This window comes from Mauremys mutica, chromosome 8 (assembly GCF_020497125.1).
Source record: "Mauremys mutica isolate MM-2020 ecotype Southern chromosome 8, ASM2049712v1, whole genome shotgun sequence".
Classification (NCBI taxonomy): Eukaryota; Metazoa; Chordata; order Testudines; family Geoemydidae; genus Mauremys; species Mauremys mutica.
The window spans coordinates 65102927-65123787 of NC_059079.1; the positions used below are offsets into that span (position 1 = coordinate 65102927).

A 20861-nucleotide genomic window follows, 5' to 3' on the forward strand; every position below is an offset into this window, starting at 1 on the left:
GTATTAAGGTCTAATATCACTAATACTTCATTACTTTTACAGACTAAACTACAGAGCATATTCTATGAGCTGTTCTCATAACTGAACAGCGCTTGTCAGATGAGTGCATCATGTTTGTTACTAATAAACATATGCTGTATTTAGACTTTTTTAAGCTAGTCATTCATCTTGCAACTTGCAGAATCATTTTGTTTATATCATAATGATGTTTGTGACTCTGCTTTAGGGAAAAGAATACAACTTTTTATATTGACTGTAAAGTCTTTCTTCAGTATCTTACATGTTTTATTATATGTCCACAGAACAGGTTTGTTTACTCCAGACATGGCCTTCGAGGCTATAGTTAAAAAACAGATAGTGAAGCTGAAAGGGCCTTGCTTAAAAAGCGTGGATCTGGTGATGCAAGAGTTAATCAACACTGTCAAGAAATGCACTAAAAAGGTAACTTCTGAATGGGTTCATTAATAGTTGAAGTACACTCGTCAATCTAGTGTTATGATAGATAATATAATGGGCAAGATGCTTTGCCATGTGGATCTACTCAGAAAAACGATGCAATGATATGAGATGGTATGGTTTTACATTTGTGACTTAGTTGCTTTCTTATCTAGTTTACTCAGTTTACAAATAAAAAGTACTGTAATACTGATCTTGGTTTCTGATGCTCAAAATGGCTTGTTTCTAGATCTTGCATCATTGCCAGCGTGGTTTCTGTTTTTTCAGGAAAAAAGAACAGTCAAGTGCTGGCCCCATTTTCACCTGTATAACCATATTGCTGCAGTTGGTGTTGCATGACTGTTACTGAAGGCATAATATAGAGAAAATGGGATCATATAGATGTCCCTGCAAATTAAACTTAATTAACATTTCTGTTGAGGCATAAGCCAGAAAAATCCAGCAGCGGAAGTTGTCTTTGCAGCACTGACAATAGGAAAAAGTAGTAGTCTTTCTTTTATCACTAAAGAAAGTAGATTAGATTCCAAATATATTCAGAGAGCACTTCTGCTGAGTAAAAAGCATTTTTGCACAGAAACTTTTCAGAGTAGAACCGTACTTAAGTGTCCAAGTGGTGAAATACCTGCCTGTGCTGTTTCTCATATATGCAAATCCATAACTCCGCATCACCAACTTTCAAGAGGCTACAAGGTAGAAACATGAGAAAATCCAATTTCCCCTTGATTTGCCCACACTTACCCCACTGGGAGTTATGCATGTGGGTGGAAGGATGAACTAGTCTGAAAAATTGCAGAATGAATGTAGGAAACAAATTGCATTGGAAAGAACTGTTGTGCAGTTGGCTTCCCTAAAGCGAATAGTGTGTGTACTCAATAATTAAACCTTAATTTAAGGTCCCGACAAGTATTGTATGAATGAATATTCTGGCTGATTAGTCTGCATACAGTGTGTACCTGGTTTTATTTATACTTTTTTAAAAGAAAACCTTATTTTCCTATTGTGACTAAAAAGTTCAGGTTTTAGTGTGGAACTGAATTCAATATAGAAATCAGAAGTCAGTTGTATATGCCTTGGTTATAGGGGATAACATATTCAAGTGTCAAAGTCTGATTTTCAAAAGTGGCTTAGCTTCCTAAGTGCCTTAATCACTTGAAAACTACCTATGGTCAAAAATGGATCCCCAGTGACCACCATTAACTGTGGCTGAAAATGGCTTAGGCCCCAGATAGGGCCAAAGTGCTTTTAATAACAATGATAGAAATCATGTCAGAGTCGCAGTGGTGGGCTAGTCATCTGTCCTCATGTCTTAATCTTGGGAACATCGGAATTTTTGTACTGGATCAGACCAGTGGTCCATCTCATCTAGTAGCTTGCCAGTACCAGATACTTCATAGTTTCTTCCTAGTCCCCACAGAGTTGGTGGTTGATTTTTGCCTCTGAAATACTCTTGTGTTTATATTCCTTATAATTTGTTACCCAATCTCATAAACGTCTAATCCTCTTTAATCCTAAACTCTTGACCTCAGTCTCCTGTGCCAGAACAATTGTGTTTAAATGTTTCCTTTTAATCAGTTTTAAATGTGTGGCCTTTTTCATGTCCCCTTCTATACAATGAGAGGAGGGTAAATGGGAACTCTTAGTTTATTTTCCATATCATTCACTTGTTCTATACTTTTGCTATGCTCTCTCTTATTAGTCCCCTCATTAAACTATATGCTCCTTTTAAAAAAAATTGGCTTGTAGAGAGCCCTAGTCTTTTAAACTTCCCCTCAGAAGGAAGTCCTTTCTATGTTTCTAATCATTTTCAATGCCCTTCTCTAGAACCTGTCTATTTCTGCTAGATTCCTTTCTGAGATGGTAAGAACAGAACACAATATTCAAGGTAAGGGCAGGTTATCAATTTATTTAATGGCAATATTATATTTTCAGTACCCTCTGTTCCTTTCTTAATACAACCTAACTTCTTGTTTTCTTTTTAGACCTCCATTGCACGTTAATTGGGTGTCTTCATTGTGCTGTCCTCAATGATACCTGGATCTTCTTCCTAAGCAGTTATGATTTAGATCCAACCAAGTGTGTGGGCTGTAAAGTGTTCCTTCCAATATACATCACCTTACATTTCTTTTCCATTAATGTGATCTACAATAGTTTTGCCTAATGATCTACTTGGCTAGGACTTTCTGTAGTTCTTGGTCTTCTTTTGGCCTGACCAACATAAATAATGTCATTTGCAAATGTTGTCATTTCACTGATTACTTTCTTGTACAGATCACTGATACCTATTTTAAACACTGGCAGTCCTAGTCCAGATTCTTTGGGCACCCCATGATTAGCATCTTTCTTTGATGAAAGCTGACAGTTTATTTCCTCGATTTGTTTTGTCTCTTAACCAGTTTATAATGATGACAGTTCTTTACGTCAGTATGTTAAGTCCCTTAACAGGCTAAGGGATGTTATAAAAGGCTTTTTCAAACATGTAAATAAATAAAACTCTCTCCTTTATCCACTTTCTTATTGTCACTCTCAAAGACCAATTGTTCTTCTTTTTCAGAAACATGCTGTTTTGTCCCTATCCTATCCTGTGTCTGTTCATGTTTTATGCTGTTATCTCTCTGATTTCAAACAGTTTGCCTGGCAAGGCATGCTGATCTGTAGCTTTCACAATCTTGTCTTTTTAAGAGAGAGACACAATGTTGGTTTCCTTATGCTCCTCTAATATAGCAGCTTATTTTTAATAGATTACATTTCCTCAGTAGCTTAGCTACTTCATTCTTATGTACCTTCAGAACTCTAGGTATACCATATGATCCTGGGGACTTGTTGTTTAATTTGGCTTTCTTCTAGCACCTCTCTTTTGACATGTCAGTCTCTGACAGCGCTTCATCTTTATTACCTGAAAAGGGTAAGTCCGACATAAGTATTTCCCAACATACTCTGTGCTGTAGACTGATGCACAGAAGTAGATGGGCAAAATGTTCAGAAGCACTTAAGACCAATTTTTCAGAAGCAACTCAGGCACCTTAGGAGACTAATTACCATTTTCTCTCGGGGCGGCCCATCCATATAGGCGAACTAGGCAGTCACCTAGGCTGCCGAATTAAATGGGGCGCCAAATTCAAGGAAAAAAATTAAATAAAAAAAAATGAAAAAATGAAAAAGATTAAAAAAAACCAAATAAAATAACATAGATGTCATTATTTCAATTCCCGTGCATGTACAGAGGGATTATGAATTATAATTCATTTCTCAACATTTCTGAGAATTTATTATGTCAAATCTTTTATTTACTGCAAAAGAAATAATATTTTAGTGATTTTTTTTTTCAATTTGCGACATAGGGTCAAAATGACCCACTCTGCAATTTTGATAAGCAATAACTCAGCCGCAATGAAACACATCTGCCAGCAACAAGAGCTACAATGCTAGTGACACCCTAACTTGAATATACATCAAGGTTGCATAGCCGGAAATTCATGTAGAGTGGAGAGTCGGCATTGACTCATGAAAATTCAGAAGACATTGATGCTACAGATTTGTGTAGTGAGCTTTAGGCTTTTTCAAGACGACTTAAGAAACATTCCACTCCTGAAGAAGTACTGAAGTTTGTTTGTGAAAATAAACTCACAGACAGTTTTCCAAACATTTTTATAGCTCTACGCGTTTTTAACTTTGCCAGTTTCCGTAGCTACTGGGGAACGTAGCTTCTCAAAGTTAAAATTGATAAAAACATACCTGCGCTCAACAATGGTGCAAGAGAGGCTTTTTGGCCTTGCCACAATGTCAATAGAGCATGAAATAGCCAGAAAACTGGATCTAAAAGAAATAGTGACTGAATTTTCAAAACTTAAAGCAAGAAAAGTCATGTTTTAAGAGCACAGTGTTTTTTTTTATTTGGAGTGTTTTTTAAATACACATTAAAGTTCATTTAAGAGTTTTCTTATTTCCTTCTATATTGGATGTGGTGGTAATGGCAGTTAAAGCAGGGTAGCGTAATACACCTCTACCTCGATATAACGCTCTCCTTGGGAGCCAAAAAATCTTACCGTGTTAAAGGTGAAACCGTGTTATATTGAACTTGCTTTGATCCACTGGAGTGCGCAGCCCCCTCCCCCGGAGCACTGCTTTACTGCGTTATATCCAAATTCGTGTTATATCGGGTGGCGTTATATCGAGGTTGTGGTGTAGATAATTTTGGATTTGTAATAATAAAAATTATAATTAACATTTTTAATGCATTTTTATTTGAAATCTGACTGAAATATCATCTAGCTATTGTGTACAAATCTATTCTGAAAATGTTGTGTCTTTATTTTATCTGATCTCAGAAACATTGGTTTGACAGACAGATGGACAAACTGAATAATTAAGCCTCTGTTTTAAAAAAATGCTTAAAAACATCAAAAGGAAAAAAGGGGCAAAATGTTTCTCAGCTTACCAAAGACCTCAGCCTAGATCTGCCCTTGGGGTTTGGGGGTGGGGAGCGCTGATTGCATGGTTCGCTTAGGGTGCCAGTTGCTGGCAGCTAGTCTAGGGCCGTCCCTGTTGTCTCTTAAAGAGACTTAGGCTCCTGAGTGACTAAGTCAGTTTTGGAAATTGGACTTAGGTGCTTCTGAAAATTTTTATCCAGTCACTTTTTCTGCAGTGTCCATTTCCACCTTAATTTTTCTTTATTCTCCAATAGTGTAGCGGACCCACTGACTCTCTTGTAGACTTCTGCTTCTGAAATACATCATTTCCTTTTGTTTTATTTTTCTGGCTTTGGCTAGCTAGTCTTTTAGTTCCCCTCATTGCCATTTTCAATCTGCCTGACACAGTTTGTTCCTGTCGCTGGGCTTTGCTGCGTTTGAATTCCTGGTTCTTGAAGGATACCTTTTTGGCTTGACACTTCTGTCTTGTACCTTGCTATTCACCCATCTAGTCTGAGGGAGATTAAGGGCCCCCTTCTGACAAAAGGTTATTCCTAGTGTAGGCTATTCACTACTATGTCAGTTGTTAACTCTTTAGGTCTGTATGCTTAACGTTAGCCATAGGTGGATATATACCTAAAGCGTACTTAGTATGATCAGGCAATTCATATCTTGGTGTTGGTAGATGTAATATTGTAAGCTATGAGAAAATTGCACTAGCTTTAGTATCAAGTATTCTAGACTGGCTGACACTGTGGGATAATTAGGGGAGGAAACTGCAGTAGATGATATGAGTTGCATTTAGTTTTAGCTAATGTGTGTGGGCGGAGCTGATCAAACAGAACAAATTGCCTTTTTAATAATCAGAATAGCTTTAAAATGACTGCAGAACCCTGGCACAGAGTACACTTGTAGATAGTGGTGTTTAAATGCTCCAAGGGAATCAAACTGAACCAACTAAACTACTAAGAAGCAGGTTGTGCACTGTGGGGCGCTAACTGTAACTCTTTCCCTTATTATAAGCACAGGAAGAGGACAAAATGACTAACGTCCAGTGTCATTTCTGACAGGTCCTTCTGTCAGTCTCTTCTTTTGGAAAATAGCTTGTAGAGTCTAGGAAATATTGTGAAGATTGTTACGGACTCTTGATGGTGTTTTCTCAAATGTTAATTTCTACTCTGAGTCTGAAGCAGTAAATCTAGTTAAGATTAATATATTTGGTTGCATTCTCCTTCATCCTCATCATCAGTGAAGAATGGGAATGGAATTTGCTTTTGTTCCCAAAGTCATTCTTCTACTGTAATTCTGAAAACAAACAAAAATCCCTTAGTTCAATGTACTCATATAATTTAGGTCATAGATTCGGCTTGTGATAATGAAGAACTGCATTATCACAGTAGAGTATCTTACCCTTGTCACTTGAAGAATTGTTTCTTCGGTGTTTTAGAATGGTGGTTTTTCCTTATCCATTAAATGCAAGAGCTGACACAGTTGCTGAATTGTTGGAACTGGAGGCCTCCTCCAAACCACATCACAGTAGCTGTCTGTCCTCAGTGATTCCTGGATCTTCTTCCTAAGCAGTTATGGTTTAGATCCAGCCAAGTTGTGGGCTGTAAAGTGTTCTTTCCAAAGTACATCACCTAACATTTATTTTCCATGAATGTGATCTACAATAGGGTTGCCCAATCATCTAGGTTGGCTAGGACTTTCTGTTGGGGAGACAACGTTGGTGAAGTAATGTCTTTTATTGGACCAACTTGTTGGTGAAGGAGACAAGCTTTCAAGTTACACTGAGCTCTTCAGGTTGAAAGCTTGTCTCTTTCACCAATAAGAAATCGGTCCAATAAAAGCTATTACCTCACCTGCCTTGTGTAGCGAAGTGACAACTCTCCAGTGTGGTGCCTCCTGCTGGTTGTCCTGGGAATTAGCTCTTCACCAGCTTCAGAGCGCCCCTACTGGCCAGTGTCTCGCCTGCTGCTAGCTCTGTGTCCCTCCTGGACCCTGGTGCCCTTTACCCCTGGGTGCTGCCCCAGCAGTACCCCACCAGGCTCTGGGTCTCCCCTCCTAAGGGAACCCCAATCCTCTATCCCCACCTTGCTTCAGTGGCTACTGCCAGTCATCATCTAGCCCCCGCTCACTGGGGCAGACTGCATTCTGTAAATCACTCATCACTAGCAAGGGGGGTTTGGACCAGCTGCCTCTGCCTAACCCCAGGCTACACCTCTGCAGCTCCAGTACCTCTGTAGGCCTTGCACAAGGCCTGCAGGCTGGGGAGTTACCAGGCTGAAGTTCCTCTTGCCTTTCCCCAGCACCACTCTACTCAGGTGCCCTTCTCTCCCAGGCAGCCCGGTCCTTCTCTCTCTACAGCTAGAGAGAGACTGACCTAGCTCCTGGCTCAGAGCCCTTTTATAGGGCCAGCTGTGGCCTGATTGGGGCATGGCCCCAGCTGTGGCTGCTTCCCCCCAATCAACCTAGCCTTTTTCAGGAGCGGGGCAACTGCCCCGCTACACCTTGTCTCCTCATATCTTGGGACCAACATGGCTACAGCGACTCTGCAAATATCCATTCTTTGATCAGCAGGGAAGGAAATACATGAGATGTGGGCTCATGCCCACTCCATTCTTAAGTGAAAGATGACATCACAAGTATCTTAGTCCAAGGAGTGCAGCTTAGTATTACTCCCACTGTAGCCCATTTAAAAAAAAACGGTGTCAGAATGAATAGACAAAAAATTGATGTAGAGCGTTAGTGTTGCCAGTTATTGCACCTTAGAGGTGTAAAGGATTATAGAACAAGGCCTGAGAGCTCTCTCTCACCCGCTGTAGGATGACAAGGCAGAATTAAGATTTTGCGGAGTATGAAAATGGCAAGCTTTGCTGCTTGTGATGCATTAATAAGATTAACGCTCAACTCTGTGCATCAGGATTCCAACAGTAGGTTCAGAAAAGGTTCTTGGGTGGAACTTTCAAAAGTGCCCAAGTGACTTAAGAGTGCAAATCCCATTGAAAATTATTGGGACATATGCTCCTAAATCACCTAAGCACTTCTGAAAATCCCACCCATTGTGGGGTGGGGATTGAGATTTCTTTGACTAAAATTGAAGAAAAGCACAGTCTTCCTTAAATCCATTAGGACAATTTTTCAGTTTTTCACTCCTCTCAAGGCTCAGAGGAAGTCCCACTTGGGAAAACATCCACTCAGGTAAACCAGTAACATTGGTTAACTTGTTTGAAGCTATGATTTGCATTGCATGGTCTATGAGTACCACCTTGAGACTCACAGCAGCTGCCACATGGTGGAGCCTTCTAGGAATCTGAAACTTTGGAATAATTTACAGCAGCACATACTAAAGCCATGAGTAGAGAAATTATTCAGCTACAGGAGAAAGAGGAGAACTGAAGCCTCCTCTTCCCGCCTGCTGGAAGGAGCAGTTTGGCAGCAGGACGTGCGCATGTTTAGCGTCTTTTGGTTAAGCACACACATGCATAGCTTAATGGGAACATCAGACTGTATATTAGTATATAGGAATTGCATGCAAATAACTTGCCTTCTTTCTAGTCTTCTGTTGAATTATGATATGTAAATGAAGGGCAAAATCCTTATCACTTATTTACATGAGAGATCATGACTGTTATTCCTGTGCATGTGCACACAGTTCTCATTGATTCTGCTGGGAGAGTATCTCTATCTCTAAACAGATCTGTCCCTGTGGATCTATGAGAGAAGTTTTGTCCAAGATGATTCCATACTCTTGGGTAGTGCATGCCCCTTTTGCATCCAAGTTGGAACCCTCTAGAGACCCTGCTTTGGTGGATCTGAATGTTTGGAGACTGGGTATAAAGAAACCATGGCCCTGATTCCTTTCAGTTCTTCACTGATCATTGCTGCCTTGAGCCTGGAAATCCTGGGATCTCTTTTCCTTTTTTGCAGTACCACTGGTTTAATTTAGGTTTTTAATCGTTAGTAGTTAGCCTTGATGATTATATTATTTTAGCTTTTAAAAAACACTGCTTTATATTTATATTTATGTGTGTGCACACACACACACACACACACACACAGTTGTCTAGTCAGTGTTAGGGTCTGAACTGGTGGCATGGTTTTGGCAAGTGCTATCTGGTTCCTTGGGTCTGGTAATCTGTTTCATTAAGTTTAGTTCTGATGGACTTGAAGCAGAGGGGACTTAAATGGATGTGCTGCTTTTGAAGAAAATTATTTAGCTCAACAGATTTACTTTTTTCTGTCTCTAAGAGAAGGATACTCTCCAAAGGATTTTCAATTTGTGTGGCCTTTACTGCTTAAGCTTGCACAGAGTGAGAGATCTCCCTAACATAGCTTTTATTAGAGGAAGTGTTTTAGGTTCTCCCCCTCACCCAAAGAGCCAGCCTCTGTTTTAAATTAGGGTTAGCCAAGTCAATGTGCAAATGCAGCTTCTGGTGTCCATAGCACTCAAACAGCAACTGGTGACCCCTTCTGAAATCCATGAATGTAATCATTCACCCATTCGTGGATCAGATAGTGAAGGAAATGTGTGCTTATTCTTATGTTTCCCTTAATGAAATTGGCATAACAGCACACAAGAACCTGACTGCAGAAATGCAAGAGTCTTTTATCAGCTTTTTCATATCTCTTGTCAAAGAGTCAGGGTCAGGTTCTTCACCACCATCTGAAATCTTTGCTGGCCTAGAGATTTGGCTAATTGCTTTGGCTGATTGTTTGCAAGAACAATCATTCTTTAACACATCATTCTGGAAAATCATAGATATCTTTGATAATGACCTAACCAGGAAAAAGCAAAGATTTTCCCTGTGAACTTTCAGCAAGATTACTGTTCTTTTGTTCCCTTCATTTTGGCCCATTTGGAACAGATAGACACATGTAATCAAACTGATGATGATGGAGTCTCCTATCGAGTTTGATGGATGAGTAACAGTCATTTATCATGGGTCTTGAGATGAGATCAGTGATCAATTTTTGACCTACAGCCCTGTCTGCAAGTGCCACAGGTGAAAACACTTGAAGATGAATGTGCACTGCTTTTAGCTTTATATCTTGTATTTTTCTCCTGGGTTGCAGCAGTCCATGAGCTCTTGAAGTCTTCCAGTCCGAGGTGGCAGAGCTGCTGCCATTGGGTCCTATTGTGGGTTAAGAGCTCTAAGGTATTTGAGGTGCTCATTGCAAGATTGGAGGTTGGCTTTCAGAGGGTCATTGTAATGCTTCCCTGGTTTGCCCCAAAACGAGTTCCAATCTCTAATTCACCATAGAAGACAGCTTTCGGTGTTGTATTCTCAGACATATGGGTCACATGACTGCATCTCAGCTGTGTTCTCACTTGTAAAAGCTTCAATGCCTACATAAATGATAAATATTTGTTACCACTTATACACTCTGGATTAGCCTGGAGTACAGTCATTCTATTTTGTAGCCATATCTGCATATCATCCTACACTCCACTGATCTTTTAATACTTGCATTTTTTAATACCTACTATTGTTAAAAGATACTTGAAGAGATTGGTTCATGTCTTCCCACCTACTTATGAGTCATCACCTTATTGGCACTGAAATCTAATACTGAGAATTGATGGAATTGTTATTTCAGTCTTTGAGAGTATGTTCCCAACTATCTACCTATCTCTGAAAATTGTATTTACTTGTGATTATAACATTAGGCACAAGAGTCATTGAGAACCAAGCCCTGATGTCAAAGGGGATCATGTGTCTGCTACCCAAATTGCTGACTAAGGCCATATGAACTTCACCTAAATCAGTCTATCTGTATGCCCAGTGTGCTTCTGTAAACCTCACAGCTTGCCAAGGGAGGCTGGGCTTGAACAAATTAGATGTGAAAATGGCCCTGAGCTGCTTTTTCAATAGCATTTAAACCCACGAAAGCCTCTGAATTCATACTGTATGGAGATAGGCAATCTTTGGGAGAAGACTAATTGATATAAATTTGTATGACGACTCATTGAGACCTTACTAGTATATCAATACATGATTGACTTAGTATATGACCTACCAGTTTTAAAGCAGTTTCTGTAACAAGTCAGAGAAATTCCTCTATTTCAGAGGCTTAAAGATGCTCACTGGAGCTCAAGTCATGCATTTATTTGGAATTTTCAGACCGATCAGATACTCAGTTTGGGAGAGCAGCCCTGAACATTTCTGCAGCATATTTTGTCTCAGCCCTCCTCTGGAGAAGTTTGCTATGGATAATTAATTTTCAGTGAGTGGGGAACAGCTATATAGCCAATACTCAAAGGAGAAAGGAAAGTTCCTTAGAATCATAGAAGATTAGGGTTGGAAGAGATCTCAGGAGGTCATTTAGTCCAACCCCCACACTTAGCAGTATCAAGTATCAGAGGGGTAGCCGTGTTAGTCTGGTTCTGTAGAAGCAGCAAAGAATCCTGTGGCACCTTATAGACTAAAAACGTCTGTTAGTCTATAAGGTGCCACAGGATTCTTTGCTGCTTCTACTTAGCAGTATGTTGTTCTTGAAGTACATATATCCACTCTCTCCATCCTCCTTTCTTATATTTTGGGAGAGCTTTGACATAGATTTGGATTAAGAGAACAGGAGTCGATGGTTTTGAGCTGCAGTTCCATGTTTGCTCTCATTACAAACGTTCAGTTCTGCAAAGGAACATGCACTCAAAATGGGCACTACTTTCTTGAGCATTCCGTGAAGCAAATAGGCATGCAAGTTCCCAGAGTTTGGATCTATGCATATTATATTAAACTACCCTTACTGGTAAGTACGCTTCCTGGGGTCTTGTTAACTTTAGTACAGTGTTTACAAAACTTACTTCTGTCCAGAGACTAGTGTAGATTCTCCATTTGTACCCTTTTAACATCACTCAGCAAGTTTAAATTCCTCCCCATTTTGCCTTACAGCTGGCGACCTATCCAAGGCTGTGTGAGGAAACAGAAAGGATTGTTGCTGGCCACATTCGAGACAGAGAAGAGAAGACCAAGGAACAGGTGGGAATAAACATGAAATCTGGTGGGTTGGGAGTTGAGAGTGATGAAGGACAAGAACCATTTTTTAAAAGCCTTAGCCATGGTAAATTGCTTGTGTCGAAAGTGTAACAGACATTGGCGTATTAGATGTTGGAGAGGTGGGGAATGGAGAGAGGTTCTAGAGAAGGGAGGAAAGGAGACCAGCGCTGTTCCAAAGACTCCTAATTTAATCTGCCAGTTGCAAATGGGAACAGAAAATGTGGATGACCTGCTGATGGTGTAGAACTGGATTAACAACTCCTTCTAATCCCGCTTGCAGACAGTGGATGGGACATTGCCAAGGAAAAGGGACAGTCCCTTGCAACCATAATAGCCCTCTGGGGCTACTAGCAGCTGACCTAATTTAAAACAGCCCTCTGGCTTCTCATGGAGCCTTGAGGAGCCTCGGACCCCATGGAGCTTGAAAGGGCTGCATGGTATCCTGTTCCCTTCCTCTCAGTCAATATTATAGATGTTTACTCCAAGTATTAATCACACAAGTTATTGATCTTGTGCCTTGGGGGAGCTTTTAATCAGCACAACCAAGTTTTCCAAACTTTGGAAGAAAAGGATACAGGTAACTTGGAATAACTGCTCCCATTTTTCTTTCCTTCTTTTTCTTCGAGTGATTGCTTATGTGTGCGTGCTCGCCACGTGCACTGGTGCCAGAAGTTTTTCCCCTAGCAGTACCCGTGGTGGGGAGAGCGCCCCCCATAACCCCTGGAGTGGCACCTGCCTGGCACGGTATAAGGGGAGCTGCGTGCTCCCCCCACCCCCAGTTCCTTCTTGCCGCCAGTGAAGGTGCGTCAGAACTGCTCAGCTCCAGCTTTGCTGCAGCTTGTCCCCAGAACTGTTAATCCGTTCATTAGTACCTGTAGTCAGCTATTTCAGTTAGTTTAGTTAGTTAGTGAGCCTGGGCCGGGGCATGCCCTGCGCCCCGGGATTTAAGTCGTGTGGCTCTTGTAGGCATTCTATGCCAAGGAGTTACCTGCACACGGACTGTCAGCACTGCTTGGGAGAAACCCATATCAGTGAAAGGTGCAAGATCTGCAAGTCGTTCAAGCCCCAGACCAAAAAAGAAAGGGACATTAGGCTCTGGGCAATCCTGATGGAGTCAGCGCCGGCCCCGACCCCGGCACACTGCTACGAACTGGTACCCGGCACCGCGGCGTCGGTACGCGGAGACCCTCCAGAACCATCGACCAGTTGGCACACTGCTCCCTATCCATGGGGCACACCAAGAGGACCGGAATGACTCCCTCTTCGCAACGGCACCGAGGGAAGTCTGGGACAAAGGCTAGGCCCATGTCAGGCAGCCCTCGATCCCCACCAGGCCCTAGGCCTCCGACTGATGTTGAGCGGAGTAGCCCGGTCTCTTCGGAGCAGGCCTCTCCAGATGTCCAGATGCCATCTACGCCCAAAGCCCTCCAGGAGCCAGCGACGTCATGTCCATGTCGGCCCCCATGCTCCAGAGGCAAGCAGCCGTTGGGATCACCGCAGTTACCGGCGGCCCGGTACCGGTCTCAGTTGAGGGAACGTTCCCGACACTGCTTACTGCTCAGCAACCGTTCTAGGCTCAGGCCATGTGGATCATCCTCGAAGCCAGCCTGACTGTCTGGATTGGTACCGTCCAACCAGGACTCCCGGCACCACTTGTCTTCGCGGAGCAAATATCGACAGGACCGTGGTGGATGTCGCCAACGGTCCTCGTCTTGAAGGAGGTACCGCAGTTGGTTGCGGCATGACCGTCAACGCTGTTCCCGCTCGGACTCCTGCTCCAAGTCTCTGCCAAGGCACCATAGCCCTGGGTGTCGTTCGCTGGTATCTCGCCATCGCGGGTCTGCCCATTGAGGCCGTTCGCGGAGCAGCTACTACCATCGGTGCCATTCCTCCACCTCGAGATCGCTGTCATGTTGCTGATGTAGATCCCGCCACTGCCGCTACTTCCAGTGCAGAGGCAGCAGTGGGTCATATACTAGCCCAGCCTCCGCTCACAGCCGCCCATCTACAGGCCAGGCTAGCCAGCCTGAACAGCTGGCCCCGCCGGTGCCTCAGCAAGTGCAGTGGCACTGAGCGTCATGGTCAGCCCAGTGGTACCAGTGGGCACCGTGGCCTCCGGCGCAGCCTCTGGCGCAGCCCCTGGTGGGGACTTGCTTGGTGACCGGGGCGTCGGAAGCACCGTCGGCCTCCATCCCTAGATCGGTAAGAAAGGAGTCAGTGGGACCCGTGTCCTCAGCACTGTGCCCAGAGTCTGACTGGGTGGTGGATCCTCTGGTGCCGGCCGACACCCAAAGCACCGCACCGACCTCCTCGCCCTGTCTGAAGGAGCTGTTTTTAGGCCCCGCCCCCCTCCGTCCCGCAGGAGGACTATCGGGCCCACCAAGACCTCTTAAAAAGGGTGGCAGCGAGCCTCCACCTCCAAGCAGAGGAGATGGAAGAGCCCTCATACTCCCTGTTCAATGTGCTGTCCTCCTTGGAATCGGGCAGGGTGGCCTTGCCGCTCCATGAAGGGGTGGCAAGAATTTCAAATGCCATGTGGCAAACACCAGCCTCATTGGCTCCCATCTCTAAGAAGGTGGAATGCAGTACTTTGTACCCACTAAGGGGCACGAGTGTTTGTATACCCACCCGGTGCCCAACTTCTTGGTGGTCGAGTCGGTCAACCACAGGGAATGGCAGTGGGAGCCAGCCCCGACCCCTAAGAACAAAGACTGTTGGAGGCTGGATATTTTCGGGAGAAAAGCTTATTCGTCGTCAAGCTTCCAGCTAAGAGTAGGAAACTATCAGGCTCTCCTGGATCACTACGAGTTTTAATCTCTGGGGATCCCTCCCCAAGTTTGAGGACTCCCTCCGGGAGCATGATAAAAAGGAGTTTAAGGCGCTCGTGGAGGAAGGGGTAGCGGCCCCAAGGGCATCCCTGCAGGCCGCTTTGGATGCAGCAGACATGGCCGCATGGTCCATGGCCTCAGTGGTGTCCGTGAGATGAGCGTCATGGCTCCTGCTCTCTGGGCTATCCAGTGAAGTGCAGTCGTCAATGCAGGATCCCCTTTCGACGGGAAGGCTCTGTTTGCTGAGGAAACAGACACAAGGCTGCACTACATGAAAGACTCCCAAGTTCAAGCCGCAGCAGGCTCCTGCCCTGGCCGCCCTCCCGAAGTACGAGGCCGCCCATAAGAAGCACCGGGACTATAGAAAACGCCCGCAAAGGCAGTCTCGGCATGCCCTCCAGTCTGGGTCCTCGAAGGGCAAGCAGGCGGGTAAAAGGTGTTTTTTGACAGGACGCTCGGGGGTACCCCGCCAGTTCTCAGCAGGAATCCACTCCTAATAAAGCTCCTTTTTTCCAATCGGTTGTGTGCTTTGCTTTCCTCCCAGAATGGTTGCGGCTCACCTCAGACCGATGGGTCCTCAACACCATCTCCCGAGGTTAGACCCTTCAGTTTACCTCCTCCACACCCAACCCCCACCCCCCTTGGGGGACCCATCGCACGAGGCTCTGCTTGAGCAGGAGGTTGGGCGGCTCCTGGAACTAGGAGCAATAGAGGTGGTGCCAAAGGAATCCCTGGGCAAGGGGTATTACTCCCGGTATTTCCTTATCCTGAAGGCCAAAGGGGGGCTCAGGCCCATCATGGACCTGCGAGGCCTGAACCAGTATATGGTAAAACTCAAGTTCTGCATGATTTCCCTGGCCTCCATCATCCCCTCCCTGGATCCCGGGGACAGGATGCATACTTCCACATCCACATATTTGAAGGGCACAGGCGCTTCCTCCGTTTTGGGGTGGGACAGAATCACTACCAATTCACGGCCCTCCTGTTTGGTCTATCCACAACCCCAAGGGTCTTTACAAAATGCATGTCAGTGGTAGTGGCCTACCTCAGATGCCAGGGAGTCCAGATATTCCCCTATCTGGACTACTGGCTGGTCAAGGGCACCTCCCGATTGCAGGTGAGGGATCATGTGGCACTCCTCCTGTCCACATGCACTGCCCTGGGCCTGTTGGTAAACAAGACCAAGTCCACGTTGGTCCCAGTCCAATGCATAGAGTTTATCGGGGCACTCCTGGATGCAACGTCGGCCAGGGCCTCTCTCCCCACAGACAGGTTCGACACCCTGAAAGGGCTCATCGACTCGATCGCAAGGTTCCCGGTGACGACAGCCAGGGCTTGCCTACAGCTGCTAGGTCACATGTCGGCATGCACGTTTGCGGTCCGCCACGCCAGACTCAGGGTGAGGCCCCTCCAGGTCTGGCTGGCCTCGAAGTTCTCCGAGTCACGGACAGACTGGACAAGGCCCTTATCGTGCCGAACTCGGTGATCACCTACCTATGGTGGTGGTCCGCCCCAAGCAATATGCTCCAATGGGTCTCGTTCAGGGACAGGGCCCGTTGTTGGAGCTGGTGTCCCATGCATCGGACTTGGGCTGGGGGGTCCATGTGGGGAATTTTCAGACCGAAGGCCTGTGGTCTCTGCAAGACCTAACCCTTCATATAAACGTCAAGGAACTCAGGGCGGTGCGACTGGCATGTATGGCCTTCTGCTCACATCTGAAGGGTAAGGTAGTCGGGTTCTTATGGACAACACGGCCTCAGTGTTCTACATCAACAGGCAAGGTGGGGCCCGATCCTCTGCCATGAAGCCCTCAGTCTGTGGGACTTCTGTATAGCTCACGACATCCACCTAAAAGCCTTTCACCTGCTGGGCTCCTGGAACGTGAGGGCGGATCGCTTGAGCAGAGACTTTTCCTCTCAGCACGAGTGGTCTCTACACCAGGAAGTGGCCCACCAGCTCTTCCGAAGGTGGGGAACTCCCCAGGTGGACCTATTTACGACCCGGCAGAACCGACGATGCCCCCAGTTCTGCTCCGGGGGGGCCTAGGAATGGGCACTGTCTCCAATGCCTTTATCCTATTCTGGTCAGGCCAGCTTCTCTACGCCTTTCCTCCGTTCCCTCTGATCAGCAGGGTCCTGGAGAAAATAAAGACGGACAAAGCCAGGGTCCTCCTCATTGCCCTGGCGTGGCCCAGGCAGAACTGGTAAGGGACCCTCTCGGGCCTGGCGGTGGCTCCGCTGTGGCCGTTGCTGCTCCACCCGGACCTGCTCTCTCAGGACCAGGGCTGCCTCCTCCACCCCAACCTGGCAGCTCTTCACCTCACAGCGTGGCTGCTCAGTGGCTAGGTGGTGAGGAAAAGACATGCTCAGAACAGGTTCAGCATGTCCTCCTTGAAAGTAGATGGCCCTCCACTCGGGGCTCCTACATGGCAAAGTAGTCTCGGTTTTCTAGGTGGGCGGCGGACCAAGGTGTGTCCCCAACGGCCTCCCTGATCCAGCTTATCCTTGATTACCTTCTCCACCTGAGGGCCCAGGGCCTGGCGCCCTCATCAGTCAGGATGCTCCTGGTGGCCATATCAGCCTTCCATCCCCCGGTGCAAGGACACACTGTGTTCTCCCATGCTATGACCAGCCGGTTCCTTAAGGGTTTGGACTGGCTTTACCCATATTCTAAGCCCCTGGTCCCACAATGGGACCTGAATCTGGTGCTGGCTTGTCTTACATGGCCCCATGGTTTGAACCATTAGCCATGTGTTCCTGGTCTCACCTCTCGTGGAAGGTGGCCTTCTTGGTTGCTTTCACATCGGCCAGGCAGGTCTTGGAGCTCAGGGCCCTGACCTCCGAGCCGCCGTATACGGTCTTTCATAAGGACAAGGTCCAGCTCCGCCCACACCCCTTGTTTCTCCGGAAGGTGGTCTCTGCCTACCACATGGGTCAGGACATTTTTCTTCCAGTCCTCTGCCTCAAGCCTCATGTGACTAGTGAGGAGCGCTGTCTCCACATGCTCGATGTGAGGTGGGCTGTGGCTTTCTACCTCGAGCGGAACAAGCCATTCAGAAAGTCCTCACAACTTTTTGTCGCCTCGGCTGAGTGCGCAAGAGGCCAGCCGATTTCCACTCAGCGGCTTTCCAACTGGATCACTTCGTGCATCTGCTCCTGTTATGTGCTGGCAGGTATCCCCCTGCCACCCATTGTGAGGGCGCACTCGACTCGGGTGCAGGCTTCGTCAGCTGCCTTTGTGGCCCACGTCCCTATTCAGGACATTTGTAGGGCCACCACGTGGTCTTCAGTTCACATGTTCACCTTGCACTATGCGATAGTCTCCCAAATCAGGCATGATGCTGGGTTCGACAGTGCGGTACTCCGTCCTGAGAACTTGGAAACTCCTACCCACCTCCAGAAGGTATAGCTTGGAATCACCTATTGTGGAATACACATGAGCAACCACTCGAAGAAGAAAAGACAGTTACCTTTCCGTAACTGATGTTCTTCGAGATGTGTTGCTCATGTCTATTCCACATTCTGCCCTCCTTCCCCTCTGCTGGAGCTGTCTGGCAAGAAAGAACTGAGGGTGGGGGGAGTGCACAGCTCCCCTTATACCACGCCAGGCAGGTGCCACTCCAGGGCTTGCAGGGGGCGCTCCCCCTCTACGGGTACTGCTAGGGGGAAAACTTCCGGCACTGGTGCACATGGTGAGCACGCACACCTATTGTGGAATAGACATGAACAACACATCTCGAAGAACACCAGTTACAAAAAGGTAACTGTCTTTTTCCTTCCTCTCATGTGCCCAGAGATGAGCAAAAAATATCAGCTTCCTATGTATGTGAATTCAGAGAGCTTCTAACTTCTTTTTGTTCAAGTTGTATGCAAATCTGAGAGAGTCCAGGCACAGACAGTGTTAAAATAGGTGATTGTGATACATGTACCTATCATTTACTTATGCTGTTAACAATTACTGTATTAAAATCGGTCAGGCTAGTACGGAGGCATTCAGAAGGACCAAGTCAGAGCCACTCAGCTCCCATTGACTTTCAGTGGAAGTTGGACTTTATTCCCCCTTGAGGAATAAAAAGAATGTATCTTTGTGGGGTACAGTATTCTGGCAGCTCTGCAGTGGCAATTGTACAAATTTTTGGTGAAATGAAAGGGGTTTAAAAATATTGGACTTCATGAGAAAAAGCAATTACACAAGAAAAGGAGCAAAATTGTGTAGTCTAGTGGTATAGGACTTGGTGAAGAGGATTGTTTGATGCAATGCCCAGGCACAATAAGGCTTCAGTAGTAAAGGCAGGGGTGGCTCTAGCTTCTTTGCTGCCCCAAGCACGGCAGTCAGGCTGCCTTGGCGGCTTGCCTGCAGGAGGTCCCCGGTCCCACCACTGAATTGCCGCCGAATCCGTGGGACTGGCGGACCTCCTGCAGGCATGCCACCGAAGGCTGCCTGACTGCCGCCCTCGCAGGGACCGGCAGGACATCCCCTGTGGCTTGCCGCTCCAGGCACGCGCTTGGAGCGCTGGTGCCTGGAGCCGCCACTGAGTAAAGGCTTTACTCAGAAGTAACTAATTTTTCCATAGTGTTTTTTGTTGGATACAGAGAGACTGGTATCTTAGTAGGAAGGTCACATTACGTTATTTTATCAAATTAAAACTCTTATTAGTTTTTATTCTTTTTTTAATAGTTAGGGCCTATGCATCAAAGTATTTTTACCCACAGTGTTCTGGCAATAATAAGTTGTTGCCCTGAGGCATAGACTTGGAGAGGTTTTGATAATTATGCAGTTTTACACACTTAGGGGATGTCTACACTGCAGTTAAACACCTGTGACTGGCTCGTGCCCTCAACTCGTGAGGCTTTTGCTAGGGGAGGAGAGCCATGCAAAAAACATTTCCCTCTTCTTTGCGTGGTTGAGCAAGGACCTTCTATTGTAGCAGTCCTTGCATTCCTCAGAGCACAGGGATGGTTCACTCCTGATCCTTGCTGGGGAGCAAGCATCTGAAAAGAGGGCAGGAGGAAAGCAGGGTCCTTCTGCACTGTCCTGGTACACACTTTAGGAAGGCTGCAGGAGGGGGGGTCTTTTCTTTGTGTATTTTAAGATATTTCCAGATTAAATAGATCATGACGTTTCAGTCCAGTTATCCATCTGAGACACCAACAGATCAAGACCACTCAAGCAGGAAGCTGAAACCTCTGTTTTGCTAAACTGTTCATTTTGTTACTTCATCCACCCAGTCCACCCCTGTTGTCTGTTTCGTCTACCTGTTTTATCCTGTCCAACACTTCAACTGTAAGTTCACTGGGCAGACTTGTTACATGTTTGTATAATGCCTAACACCATAGAGCCCTAATTCTTCATAGAGGTTCCTGACTAGCTGGTGTAGTAATAGTAGCAATAAGAGACCAAATATTGCCTATCCTGCAAAATATAGTGCTAGAATCTGTGCTATGTATTAAACTCCCCTTTGGCTAGATATGGTTAGTCTTAATTAAATTTTACAGAAGCTGATAATGAGGCAACTGTAAGAAAGCTGAGGGAGGTAGTTGACTGACAGTTCCATTATAGCATAGTTTGCTAAATAACTAAAGAAACAGATATGGGATTTAGTAGGTAGTACTGCTTTTGGCCTGAATGAGTATAAAAGACAATATTCAATAATGCAGCAAACTCAAATTTTCCTTTTTTTCTTCCTGGTAGGTACTGCTGCTAATTGATATCCAGGTATCTTACATCAATACCAACCACGAAGACTTCATTGGCTTTGCAAAGTATGTATACAGAGACTTTATTATACAGATACACTGTTAATTTCCCCTTCTTACCGATTTAAGGAAAAAATAGCCTGAAACATTTAGAATGGTGGATATGCCTACTGCCAACCTTGAGACATGCAAATAGAGTGTAATGCAGTTCACTATTCACTGCTGGGCACCTCCTGGTGGTTCATCTGGGGATTAGCTCTCGACCAGTCTGATGCCCCGTATGCCTTCATTTGTCCACCCTGTAGTGTGTGTCTGTCTCTGGACTCAGGTTACTTCCTCTTTGTGACTCAGGGTGCTCCCTCTTCATGGCTTGGCACTCTGGCCAGGTCACTATAGTAGTTCTTCTGTGGTATCAGAGTCCCACTGGATGAACCATCTCAGACAGTCTTCCAGTCCACTGCCCCAACTGTGCCA

The 20861-nt window shown here is 45.6% G+C and overlaps 1 protein-coding gene across 17 annotated transcripts in view; it reads left to right on the top strand.

Annotated features, from left to right (window-relative positions):
• The window catches only part of DNM3 (dynamin 3), a 406816-nt gene that overhangs the window by 101440 nt on the left and 284515 nt on the right, over positions 1 to 20861 (top strand). For all 17 annotated transcript variants that reach the window (XM_045026194.1, XM_045026192.1, XM_045026186.1 and 14 more), the window contains 3 exons: positions 303 to 441; positions 11759 to 11845; positions 20383 to 20453. In XM_045026194.1, the coding sequence (XP_044882129.1) occupies positions 303 to 441; positions 11759 to 11845; positions 20383 to 20453 (297 nt within the window). The remainder of the gene's footprint in view (positions 1 to 302; positions 442 to 11758; positions 11846 to 20382; positions 20454 to 20861) is intronic.